The following is a 13,594-nucleotide window of genomic DNA, read 5'->3' on the forward strand; positions in this document are numbered from 1 at the left end:
TTGGTTTATGGGTGAAGGTTGGTGTGTGGGAGAAGGTTGGTGTGAGGGAGAAGGTTGGTGTGAGGGTGAAGGTTGGTGTGAGGGTGAAGGTTGGTGTGTGGGTGAAGGTTGGTGTGTGGGTGAAGGTTGGTGTGTGGGTGAAGGTTGGTTTGTGGGTGAAGGTTGGTGTGTGGGAGAAGGTTGGTGTGTGGGAGAAGGTTGGTGTGAGGGTGAAGGTTGGTGTGAGGGTGAAGGTTGGTGTGTGGGAGAAGGTTGGTGTGTGGGTGAAGGTTGGTGTGTGGCTGAAGGTTGGTGTGTGGGAGAAGGTTGGTGTGAGGGAGAAGGTTGGTGTGAGGGTGAAGGTTGGTGTGAGGGTGAAGGTTGGAGTGTGGGTGAAGGTTGGTGTGTGGGTGAAGGTTGGTTTGTGGGCGCAGGTTGGTGTGTGGGTGAAGGTTGGAGTGTGGGCGTAGGATGGTGTGAGGGCGCAGGTTGGTGTGTGAGCGCAGGTTGGTGTGAAGGAGAAGGTTGGTGTGAGGGTGAAGGTTGGTGTGTGGGCGCAGGTTGGTGTGAGGGTGAAAGTTGGTGTGAGGGTGAAGGTTGGTGTGTGGGTGAAGGTTGGTGTGTGGGTGAAGGTTGGTGTGTGGGTGAAGGTTGGTGTTAAGGTGAAGGTTGGTGTGTGGGTGAAGGTTGGTGTGTGGGTGAAGGTTGGTGTATGCGCAAAGGTTGGTGTGTGGGCGAAGGTTGATGTGAGGGAGAAGGTTGGTGTGTGGGTGAAGGTTGGTGTGAGGTTGAAGGTTGGTGTGAGGGAGAAGGTTGGTGTGTGGGCGAAGGTTGGTGTGAGGTTGAAGGTTGGTGTGAGGGCGAAGGTTGGTGTGTGGGCGAAGGTTGGTGTGTGGGTGAAGGTTGGTGTGAGGGTGAAGGTTGGTGTGTGGGTGAAGGTTGGTGTGTGGGTGAAGGTTGGTGTGTGGGTGAAGGTTGGTGTGAGGTTGAAGGTTGGTGTGAGGGCGATGGTTGGTGTGTGGGTGAAGGTTGGTGTGAGGTTGAAGGTTGGTGTGAGGGAGAAGGTTGGTGTGTGGGCGAAGGTTGGTGTGAGGGAGAAGGTTGGTGTGAGGGCGAAGGTTGGTGTGTGGGCGAAGGTTGGTGTGTGGGTGAAGGTTGGTGTGTGGGTGAAGGTTGGTGTGTGGGTGAAGGTTGGTGTTAGGGCGAAGGTTGGTGTGTGGGCGAAGGTTGGTGTGAGGGAGAAGGTTGGTGTGAGGGCGAAGGTTGGTGTGAGGGAGAAGGTTGGTGTGAGCGCGAAGGTTGGTGTGTGGGTGAAGGTTGGTGTGTGGGTGAAGGTTGGTGTGAGGGAGAAGGTTGGTGTGAGGGCGAAGGTTGGAGTGACGGCGAAGGTTGGTGTGAGGGAGAAGGTTGGTGTGAGGGCGAAGGTTTGTGTGAGGGAGAAGGTTGGTGTGAGCGCGAAGGTTGGAGTGAGGGAGAAGGTTGGTTTGAGGGAGAAGGTTGGTGTGAGGGCGAAGGTTTGTGTGAGGGTGAATGTTGGTGTGAGGGAGAAGGTTGGTGTGAGGGAGAAGGTTGGTGTGAGGGTAAAGGTTGGTGTGAGGGTGAAGGTTGGTGTGAGGGTGAAGGTTGGTGTGTGGGAGAAGGTTGGTGTGTGGGAGAAGGTTGGTGTGAGGGAGAAGGTTGGTGTGATGGCGCAGGTTGGTGTGAGGGAGAAGGTTGGTGTGTGGGTGAAGGTTGGTGTGAGGGTGAATGTTGGTGTGTGGGTGAAGGTTGGTGTGTGGGTGAAGGTTGGTGTGTGGGTGAAGGTTGGTGTGTGGGTGAAGGTTGTTGTGTGGGTGAAGGTTGTTGGATATTTTCAACACCGAATACAGCTCTGTTGTATTCTCATTACTAATTACTAACTTTATTAATTATTGTAGTAAGTAAAATTAACAACACGTAGAATTCTCATGTACTAATAATTTCGTCTGTGCAGTAGGCTAGAATTCTCACGTTTCCTGATGCCAGTATTGTGTCAGATTTCCTTACAATAAAAACATTATATCCAATGTATGTGAGAATTAAATTCGATTCTCTATAACTAAGGCATTCTGTATGATAACTAATTGCAGATGAATTGACCTCCAACTAAAAGCCGAATAGAGCGTTGGAGTCATAGCGATTATCTCGTAATAAGAGTTAACGTCACCAGTGAATGCCATGGGGAGACATTAATTCCTCTCCCTTATATATTTACTATTCTTAAATTGGTAAATAATAATAATTTCCTCCTCTAAATAATAAACCCGTCCAGTCTTCAACGTTTCAAGCGTAAATGTGAGAAATATTAATGTTCGTGACATAATTTGTTTTATGAACGCGCGACGCGGCGTGGGTTGAGGAGGACCACCTCAGTACATGTGGAGAGCCCCTCTGAGGCAGACCTGCGCATACCGTACTCACAAGGAGACGCCATTGCCCAGCCACTAGGGCAGACGTTATCCATCCTCAGATGAACGTCGCCACTGTGAGGCGTGAATAACCTTGCAGATAATATCTTCAGCTGGTGCTGGTGTTAGATAAGGAACTTTTTAACCTGGTTCTTGACGACACGTGACCAGCCACCGAAGCGCGTCACTATCCAGGATAGGCCTAGCTGGAGCCTGGGGACGCGAAGCACGGCAATCTTAAAACTTATACAGTGCCCCACAGCTAAGTATATTCCTTTATGTGATGCATCGGGTAAAGAGTTTAGTAGTAGCTGGGTGATTGACCGTTATGACGCACGATAACATCTAATAACAGGTGATTAAATTTTGTCACCTATAACTCTCAATTTCTTGAATATATAGATTCAGTAGTTAAATTAGTTGCTACAGTAAATATTTGTCTTGCAGCACGAGAGAAGACTTCTCCATGCTGCCTTCTCCCATGTTAATCCGTCTCATTCGTCAGCCGACCGAGTCCAGAGAATAAGAGGAACTTCCATGGCTTGTCTAAAGGAATCGTCATTAAGCTAAGATTTATTTTCTTTCGTGATTCTATTGCAATTTCTTATGTGCAGAATTCCTCAGGATTAATATGTGGTTTATTGTAACTCTCATTACTATGCTCATAATCTATGTTCCCATTTATGGTAATGATATCAGTTTCAATATAATTTTATAGGATTAGATTATTATTAATTGAATTAGTGAACGAACCACACTAATTCCTGGACGTACTTACCTCCAGTAATAACCCCCCAATGTAGGTGCTTGAGGGTTTGATTCATTTAATTATACAGCCCATTAATTATTCCGGAGGCAATGGGTCCACTGTAACTCTAGCAGCGAAAGTGGATGTTCTGCCTAAGTCTAAACAAACCGAACCATCAGTTGTTCTGTTATAGCCACTGCCTCCGACACGTACTAAAGACCTTATTAGCAATTGCATGTCAAATTCATATGGTGCAACCATTATGAAAAACACTGTGCGCTCTCTTATTTTATATGATCAATTGTTATCCACTTCCCTAGAAAGAAACTTCCAACAGAAAAGGGTGGTTGTAGACCAGTTGATGGACAGGTTGGTTGGGTGGTTGTAGACCAGTTGATGGACAGGTTGGTTGGGTGGTTGTTGACCAATTGATGGACAGGTTACTACCGTGAAAGAAAAAAAAAGTTTATTTGAAAAGGATAAGACACATACATTGGTATAAATAAATATCTCTGTAGCTGAGAGAGCCATCTATAATAACCTTTCGATATGATGCGGAGCCTGGCCCGAAGGTGTGGACCTCTTAGCAGGAGTTGAGTAAGACTAACTGCAGTGTTTCCGTCGCCACCTACCATCACTCGCTTATCTTTTGCCCTTCTAGCTCCCCCCCCCCCCTCATCCCCCAACTCAGCATTGTTGTATATTGCAGTTGTGACTCAATAATTAGAGAGTCGCTTAGTTGAATGCCGCCATACCATCTTCAAAACTACACTGGCTATAACTTCATTAAAGTAATCGACATATATAAGCTCACCTTTACGATGGATGTGATTGATCAGAAGCTCATGTTCATTTTCATAATAAATATATTTTTGTGATAACTGAAGAATCATAATTTTATACAATTGCCATTTTGATATAATATATGGTACAAAAGATTTGAAAACCATATTGTCCGACATACATTAGTCAAATACTTGAAATCTTCCACAACTCTCTTCCAGAATCGGTGGTATGATAAGGATGTGACATAAAATAAAGCGTGAAAAGATCAACAATGTTTTCGTTGTTTTTTGGGAATTACCTGCTGATCTTCCTTAGACTAGTACCACGTAAAGTCCCAGTTCTGACTAAGCACTGTGTCAACTGAGCCATATATAAGTATTCGTGGCCGCCGGCCATCCACTGATGGCCAGCCACACACTCTTCGCTGCTCTTCCAAAGAAAAAGTGGTATGAAAAGCTCTCTTCAGAAAGAACTCACGCTGTTTCCTCAGATGGAATTAGAATGTAAGCTTATTCCTCATACAAATATAATAAGATCAGGTGTCTGATACTTTTGAGAAAAAATAATATCTCAAGATGAAATCCAAAACAATTAAAATATACCTTGTCATTTGAAAGCTCTGTAAATTACAAGGTTAGTAATGCCTGTGTGAAAATTGGCCATAACACCAAAGATCCTCATCGAGTTGATTTGGCTTATTACACGCTGGAGAATGGTGGCAAATCTTTACAAACTCACACTTACTATGAACTTGAACCCCTTTTCCAATCTCTGATGTCTCTTATTTTTTATTTTTTTTTGAGGGGGGGGGGGGATATTTACAAAATTCCTTTCTCTAATGAGTTAATTGCTTACCATCAACATCCTCTTATTTATTTTCAACTATTCCTCCCCTTATAATGTTTATATGTCTATCCCTTAGATTCTTTTTCTCTGTTAATGCCTCGACTTGTCGCCTGCCTTGAGTCTTATCTTTTGTCCTTTGTCTTGCGTCTTTTAAGTTCGTTTTATCTCTTTTTGACTTTGTTGTTTTCTCAACAGTTTCAGGCGAAGAAACTTTCTGAGAGGCGATTGCTTTTAAAATGCTGTCATCACCCAATACACTTTCGTACTTAACTTTTAGGTTTTTAAGGAACCACGATTTTTCTGCTTCCATATTAGCCTCGTGTAATAACGCAATCGATTTTAAATTCTTCTTTTCGTTATCGATAGATACTATTTGATTATTATCCTCATTGTTGCTTATAGATTACGTACCATTTATCAGGGTTAATTTACTAATATTGTATAGAATTGGGAAAACGGGTGCTATTTCTATAGCTTCATTTATCATCGGTATGTTCAATATTTCAGATAGCATATCTTGGTGGTTATACATTTCTCTTGAAAAATAAAGGTTTAATTGAATGGAACGCCGAAGAATATTATCGTTTATTACCGTGACAAGATTCTTATAGAACTGGGCGCAGAATATAAATTTGAAGATATGATTTGAAAGTGAAATAAATAATTGCATCATTTCAGATTTGGCCATTTCATTCTTGCAAAACATTTTTCTTATTGAGAGTTTGTCGAATGCTGATCTCAAATACTTATTGTTGCATGTCCCGGCCAAGTAAGCATCGAGCTGAGTAGTGACGGCTTGGATGATTGATGTGAATTTATTCATTTGAGTTTCTTCATATTCTATTGGGTCCACCGAAGTCTCATCATAGTTAAACATCGACAAATGCATTCTTGTCTCACTTAATTCTGAAAGCAATTGTTTGTTGGAATCCTGGAGACTAGCATTTGTCTGTTGAATGGTCAACAGGTTAGAAGTTATTGTTTCATTTTCTTCTTGTAAGGTCTTAACATGTAAATCATTTTGTTGTTGTAAAGCCAGTATTTCATGAATATTATCAGAAGGAAACTTGCGAATCACGTTCAAGATAATGTAATAAAAACGTTTTACATTATTTGCATTCAAATCTTGCCTTATTTCCTTCTGGAATAATGTATATATAATAGTAACGAATGTATAAACTTTTATAACTTCCACGTTCGTCCCTTAATAATTTCTTTCCAGTTCAACAATTCGTTTGGTTATAATTTCTTGAACTAAAACTATTGATGCCACCGCATCTATTAACAATTTAGCAACATAATTAGGTTCATCTAATTGACGTTTTAAATTATCATATTGATTTACATAAGGCATTATTTGATATTTGTGTTTATGTACTGTTTCATCGATAATATTAGTTTTAAATTTTTCTAATATTTGATTAAATAAATTTCTTTCTTCCTCGTTAGTAAAAATATTAAGTAAATCATTATTTTGGAGTGATTCAATATTATTAATATAATAATTTAAACGGGAAATCCTGTCTTTAATGTCCTTTTCACGTTCTTGGTAAATGTAGTTTTCGCGTTCGGTATTCAACTGACTAATGAACCGAGTTATTATTGCTTCAATTTGTGATTTTCTTGTTTCCTTTGATTCATTATCATCATCTAAAGGAAATATGCTTGAAAAACAATGAATTATATCGCTATTCGATAATGTAGGTTTTCTATAAAGTCGCTCTAATGTTTCAATATTATATTTATTTGCTTCATTTATATTCTTTACTAATGTATTATATTCATCATACTTAATTTGTTTAGAATTTTCACAAGCTAGTAGTTTTTGTTGGCATTCCTCAAGATAATGTTTTTGGGATACTAATAGCTTATTATATTCTTCTTGGTCTGATTGTTTATCATAGTTGCATTTTTGTAGGGCTTGTTGGCATTCCAGAAATTGCATATTCTGGATCCTTATATCGTTTTCACATGCGGCTAATTTTAGTTGGTATTCCTTAAGAGACATTAAATTTGTATTTATTTTCCTATTTAATTCTTCTTGTTGTTGACGACTTATACTAGTATTATTTGAATTTATTAAATCGGTTAGTTTTTCTTTTTCATCAGCTAAGTCTTTTATTTGTTTGTCTTTATCTTCGAAGATATGTTGAAATTGTCTGTCTTTCTCATCTAACATAAATGCATATTCTGTTTCATACTGTTTCTTTTCATCATCGTATTGGATTCTAAGCTTCATTTGATTATCTTGAAGAGTTGAATTTTCCTTCTTTAACTTCTCTATTTCATTTTCTTGGTCTCCTAATTTCTCTGTAAGCTGCACAATAGTAAGTTCTAAATCTCTCACATTTGTATTTAAATCTGTTATTGTGGCATCTTGATTTCCACATTTAATTTCTAATTCACTTTTTTCATTCTCGCATTCATTACATTTTTTATTCAAATGAGCTATTGTTTGTTTTTGTTGATTCTGACTCTTAAGAGGATATGTTTCGGTTATTAATTTAATATATCGATCAGAGATAGTAAACAAATGAAGCATTTTATTCAATAATAGAATTATTCTTTTATCATCATCATTCACAACAACAAAATTGTTAATAAGAGTTTTTATGAATATACGTTCTCTCAAACCCGAGGAACCATTGTCTGGGAATGTTATAGTATTCAAGATTGTTTTAACAATTTCACTCATTTTTTTTTAATTATTGATTTAATATAATTCTACGATCAGGTGACAAAAATTAAGTAAGAAAAAGAAGGATGAGTGGTCTGCATTTTCAAACAGGTAAAAGAAATTATTTATTTATTTACCTGATTCTCATAGAAATTGTAGGGGACGATTGATTGAGAGAATTAATTGGAGGAGGAGGAGATGGTGGGTGTGTTGAGTAAGTAGGAGGAGATAGTGGTTTCGGAAAAGGAACTTTGGATGCTCCATTCCCTTATACCCCTTCTCAACATAGAAATCTGTCTCTCCTGTTCTTTAAACATTTTATACAAAACTGACAAATTTTGTTGAATAATATGTTTTTCATGATTCAGCTTATTAATATTCAGCAATAGTTGCTGTTGTGTTCTGGGTCCTGCTAATTTCGGAGGCAATGGGTCCACTGGAACTGTAGCAGCGAAAGTGGATGTTCTGCTTAAGTCTAAAATGACTCCTCTGTTATAGGCACTGCCTGAGACACGTACTAAAGACCTTGACAATTGCATGTCATCAAATTCATATGGTGCAACCATTATGAAAAACAGTATGTGCTCTCTTACTTTATATGATCAATTGTTATCCACTTCCCTAGAAAGAAACTTCCAACAGGAAAAGGGTGGTTGTAGACCAGTTGATGGACAGGTTGGTTGGGTGGTTGTAGACCAGTTGACAGACAAGTTGGTTGATTGGCTTGACCAGTTTGTGGGATGGTTGTTTGCTTCTTCAGTTCCGCCAGAGATTGAGTAGTACTGCAACTACCACTGCTTGTTTGTTCACTTTCACTGTCTAGAAAGTTATATCAAGAGGTAGTATGTAGTGTAGTGTGCTTGGATTGCGACTCTACCACTAATTAATCCATAAACTGTGTTCTGCTGCAGGCTACCTTAGTGACACTTTTATACTACCTTAAAGACAAAAAAAAAATATCTATTTTGAAAGGATACACACACACACACACACACACACACACACACACACACACACATTGGCATAACTAAACTACAACTTTTCCTCATCTGAGATTATATCTGGGGAAAGGAATAATATTTCGTCAATAATAATGAGGTATTTATTATAGGAATAATAAGATTTGAAATTCATATATTTCCAGCCGGGTTGATAGATAGGATACATTATGTTATGCAATTGGTCTAAAATCATCCTTATTACTGTAGGTGTGGACATATTTTTGTACCCAACACAACTTTCTTGACGATGATGTTTTCTAATTTCTTAGAAGAGTCTTGGGTATGAAGTATTTTCAATATGGTCTCCCTCAGCACCTTCAGCCGCCAGCACATCTGCACGTTCATTTCCATAAATTCCAACATGTTAGGCTTTGCAGTATTGCTCTCGAATCATACATATCATATCATTATCACACATCTAAAACATTCTTTACTATGATATAATTACTTTAATAGTATATTTTATCTCAGCTCTGCAAATTGGACATGTGGATATGTTTGATGCACATTTTGAACAAGTGCATATGTGCTTACAAGGTAAAAACATTAACTCACTCTCATTCTCCATACAAATCTTACACTCAATCACTCTGTGTCTAATTTTACCTTCTGACTTTGGAAGAGCGGCAACTTGATCAGTTATTCTACCAAATAATGGTTGTGGGTTAGAATCACCAGACATTGGTGGTCTTGGGACAACATCAACTTCAGTCAATGTCAATTCATCAACTATTGTAGATTCTACCTGCTGATTGGGGTAAGAAGCAAACTCAGTTCCATCAGACATTGGTTGGCTTGGGACAACATCAACTTCAGCTGATACCAATTCATCTACTATAGGCTGTATTAAAGTTGTAGATGATTCTACTTATTGGTTTTGGTCAGAAGCAAACTCATTTCCATCAGACATTGGTTGGCTTGGGACAATATCAACTTCAGCCAAGGATAATTCATCTACTATAGGCTGTATTAAAGTTGTAGATGATTCTACTTGTTGGTTTTGGTCAGAAACCAACTCATTTCCATCAGACATTGGTGGGCTTGGGACAATATCAACTTCGGCTAATGCCAATTCATCTACAATAGGCTGTATTAAAGTTGTAGATGATTCTACTTGTTGGTTTTGGTCAGAAACCAACTCATTTCCATCAGACATTGGTGGACTTGGGACAATATCAACTTCGGCTAATGCCAATTCATCTACAATAGGCTGTATTGAAGTTGTAGATGATTCTACTTGTTGGTTTGGGTCAGAATCCAACTCTAGACGTTTTCTGACTTCGTCTTCCATGTACTGTAAGACTGCTTCAATAAATGACTCAATGTCAAAGAAAGGTAACCCCTTCTCTTTGAGTTGATTATGATACGTTGTCATCACATGATCTTCCTGGAAACCCATTGAAATAAGGTGCTTAGTTATGTCTAGTTCCTTAATAAGTTTGTGTTGATCTTCATTGATATGGGTTATTGAAGGGTTTGTCTCATAAGGTGGCCATTCCCCTTGAACCTGAAAAAAAATAAAGTTAATGTTACAAATGGCTTTTATAAAGATTATAATAATAGTCAACCTTCATTTCAAGTTACTGTAACTCATCTAGCTGACATACCTGATCAATGAATTCTTTTCCTTTCGTCAAGAAGAGGAAGGTACACTCTGGGTACCAGCGAGCATGTTCATCCCAAGGTATATCATCAGATTCCCAGTTTCGAAGTCCATTCCCACAATGATAACAGCGCACATGATCACTTAAACCACAATAGAAGAATCCAGCTTCTGACAATTCAGTTGGTTTCTGTGTTACACGTTCAGGCCATTTGTTAAAGCTTGCTAGGCGACTTTCAAGTGTTAAGTAGTCTTTTCGCTTGTCGATGGTATGTTGGTGAACTCCATTGTTTGTCATAGGACTTAGACCACAGACATCTATTCCTTGTGTATAGGACGAATTTTTATTATTTCTCAGTGGAACGGAATAACCCTTGAATTTTTCATTAAATAGCAGTGGAAAATTTCCCACTGGTTGGTTTCGAATGAATGGACAATGGGGAAAGTGCCACTGATGTTCGCCTCTGGGAGTGTCTCCTCTTTCCCAGGCACCAAGAATGCCTCGACAAAAGACACAAGCAACGTGGTCATTTGTTCGCAGGTAGTAAAAGCCATCACGAGCCAAATCAGATGGTTCTAACCATTCAAGTGGCCAATCTATGTAGGTATCCAAACGTTCCTTTTCAAACCGTAAACTGTCATATGAATCAAACTTCTTAGAAATAGATCTTTTCACGTTCTGATTAAATGTGCATTCTGGTTTCTCTTTCTTATGTAAAGCAATGATTCTATTTTCATCTTGGTTTACGTTCATGGCATCAATTTGAAAATGGCACATTGAACATTCTAAAAGATTTGCTTTATGAGTATAATAGAAACCCGCCTTTACAAGTACATGACTGTTTACACTGAAGTTACAGTCCTTAAAAGTCTCCAAACGATTTTTTTCTTCTCTCATTGCTATGAAAACAAAATGTAAGTGTTGTATTAGACTGACTAGTTAGTGACTGAGAGTGGCATCTCTCTCTCTCTCTTTATATAATACACAATCTCCCTCCCTCCCTCCCCCTCCTCCTCCTCCTCCTCCTCCTTCTCCTCCTCCTCTTCCTGTTGACTCATAGACTTAAAATTGGGACTATAGAGTTTATCAGCTGAAATCCTTTACCAAATCCCTTTTTAGTTTTTTGTTCTTTATATCTTTTGTACCTTCTATTACAACATAATGCCCATCCACACACTACTTACTAGCCAGCTCGGACACAAAGGTAGGTATGAATGTTGACCACGGCCCTTGCTATCAATTAACATTCAAATAATATAAACCAATCAAATCCTTCGACCAATATTCTTTAAATAAAATAAAACAATATGATTGTATAATAATTGAATTTGAGCATATTAATTGGTAAAAAGCTGAAATAATGGTAAGAAAAATATAGGGAACCAAGTGAAAATTCTGTGATAAAAATAGAAATTTTAATTGTGGAAATTTTACTACATTTTTTACACAGATTTTTTTTTCAACCTGGGCGCCCCAAAAAATAAAAATAAAAAAAAATAATAATTCACGTCCCAGTACAAACTCCAGTCTAAAAGATGTCATCCCTACCACAGGTGTTACTAGAAAACATATTTTAATTAATTGTCCCTAGTCCACTTCTCGACAGTAATGAAGACGGTAATTTGTCTCTATAGACTTCTAAAGATGATCAAGACGAAAATGTGTAACTGAGTTGGTTGTTTTCCCAATGCCTTCCACTGTATAATAAAGTTAATGGTAACTAACCACCTAATTCTTCTTCATCATCTTCAAAATTGTCGGTCAAATTTTTTTCAAAAAGAAACTTGCTCCATATTGTTGGAAATTGGGGCCTAATATCTTCCACGGCAATGTGTTTTTTTTCTACTTTTTCATTTAGCCACTGTAGAAAACTTGTCCCCATTTCCTGAAAGTAATGATAATTATTTATTAGTGTTATAAATCCCTTATTTTTCAACCTAATTTTTCAAATAATTAATTTCTTAAGAGGGTCTTTTTATGAAAACAAAGTAGGTAGGTGCTTTACCCATCATACTCACCTTACATCTTTGTAAAATATAAATCGAGAACTTGAGCCATTTCTGAATTTCATTTAGTCGTAATTGAGTTAAGTGAATATTATTCTCTAAACTTCAATTTTGCTTGTTTTTTTTCTTGGATAAAAAACAATAAACTGCTTTTTCCCTCAAGGCTTTAAGTATTACATACCATCTTGTTTTTACTTTTATCATTCCAATTGTTTCTTCATTCTCATTTAGAAAATAAAAAACTTCACCTTCTTTATAAAGATCACTTCGCTCCTGTAAAAATAATTTAATAATATAGTTTCATAAAAGAAATTGTATTGAAAAATGTGACAATATAAATTGACACTTCCTTGTACAATAGACTCTTTGTTTGCCTACCTTATTCTGGTGTTTCACTACATCTTTAGCTTCAATAATTGAATAGGCAGGAGATGTAAAGCCTAATGCCGTAAACAGGTTGAGTGTGTAGTGTGGAGGTAATGCAAGAAGGCTAGTCTCTTCATATTCGTTGTACAATGGAGTAAAACAGATAACGTTGAGTTGATGCTTATCCAAGTGACTGAGGTTAACAATATGTTGGTTGTCAGGTTGAAGAAGCTCACACACAGCTGTACATTTAGTATAGTGTAAGATACTATATACCAAATGTCGATTCATAATATCCATATTATTCAATGTACCCCACAGTGATCTGGCCACAACCTTAGCAACAACATAACGTTCTCCATCATACCGCTCAATGTCTTCCCTTTCTCCAATTAACATATGAACACTTTTACTCCCAGTAATTAAAAAAAAATTACTATTAATGTATCTGCCACTGAAATGAGCTGATTCACCATTCACTTTAGTCATACAAACTACTTTAGAAGTAGTAGTACTGGGATCTTCTAAGCAATATTGTTTCCATAGATCATTTGTTTCCGGTTGTTTATCATCCTCATCACCAATACCACCAGTAAATTTTTTATTGGCAAAGATCACTAAATCAAACTGTCCCTTAAACTCCAAGAGTGTTACACCACGAGGAACATTTTTTCGAACTTCCGGATCATTGTTGTAGATTGTGTTATCAGGGCCATAGCAGTTGACCTTTATGTCATGAAGAATAGCAGGGTCGTCTTCAGGGGATAGGATTCCATGTGGGACATTTGCACTTATTCTTTTTATCTTCTTTTTTTCTTTCAATGTTTTTAAAAGATTTTCATACCTACAAACAAACAAAAAATGAGTAAATAAAAAGTAATAATTTGTTGGGGTATTGTTTTTTTTTAAATATATACATGATATATATTATTAACATATTATAATAATGATACTTACAATTCCGAAGACTTAAAACTGTTTTCAGCATAACAAATCATCTTCTGAAATGATGCTCCAAATGTATCTGGAAGTTTTTCTTTCATCTTTTTTTGGTATATGTTATCAAGGGTCATCATTAACATATTTATAGAAAGTTGTGAATCCATAGTTGTTGTATATGTCAACAATTAAATAATATTAAATAGTTATCACTAT

General features: G+C 37.6%; 2 protein-coding genes across 2 annotated transcripts in view; both read right to left on the reverse strand.

The window, feature by feature from the left end:
- LOC138365945 (putative leucine-rich repeat-containing protein DDB_G0290503) overlaps nt 1-9,250 on the reverse strand; it is a 134,443-nt gene extending 125,193 nt beyond the window's left edge. The window contains exons 1-5 of the mRNA XM_069326657.1: nt 9,078-9,250; nt 8,691-8,845; nt 6,164-7,146; nt 5,378-5,926; nt 3,909-4,034 (exon numbers count right to left, since the gene is read on the reverse strand). Coding sequence (XP_069182758.1) covers nt 3,909-4,034; nt 5,378-5,926; nt 6,164-7,146; nt 8,691-8,845; nt 9,078-9,250 — 1,986 coding nt within the window. The remainder of the gene's footprint in view (nt 1-3,908; nt 4,035-5,377; nt 5,927-6,163; nt 7,147-8,690; nt 8,846-9,077) is intronic.
- An 81-nt stretch (nt 9,251-9,331) lies between these two features.
- Nucleotides 9,332-13,512, reverse strand: LOC138365946 (death-associated inhibitor of apoptosis 2-like). The gene is made up of 4 exons (XM_069326658.1): nt 13,397-13,512; nt 12,955-13,283; nt 10,071-10,966; nt 9,332-9,970 (listed from the first exon to the last, which is right to left on the reverse strand). Exons 1-4 carry the CDS (start codon nt 13,510-13,512, stop codon nt 9,332-9,334), a joined length of 1,980 nt encoding a protein of 659 aa, XP_069182759.1.
- Nucleotides 13,513-13,594: the final 82 nt, after the last annotated feature.

The sequence above is a fragment of the Procambarus clarkii genome, chromosome 18 (assembly GCF_040958095.1).
Source record: "Procambarus clarkii isolate CNS0578487 chromosome 18, FALCON_Pclarkii_2.0, whole genome shotgun sequence".
In the NCBI taxonomy this organism is placed as follows: domain Eukaryota; kingdom Metazoa; phylum Arthropoda; class Malacostraca; order Decapoda; family Cambaridae; genus Procambarus; species Procambarus clarkii.

Coding starts and splice junctions, on each gene's coding strand:
- LOC138365946 (XM_069326658.1), bottom strand. CDS start 13,512: ATGACCCTTGATAACATATACCAAAAAAAGATGAAAGAAAAACTTCCA. Junction 13,284..13,396: donor AGTTTTAAGTCTTCGGAATT/GTAAGTATCATT, acceptor GTTTGTTTGTAG/GTATGAAAATCTTTTAAAAA. Junction 10,967..12,954: donor ATATTGCTTAGAAGATCCCA/GTACTACTACTT, acceptor TTGTTTTCATAG/CAATGAGAGAAGAAAAAAAT.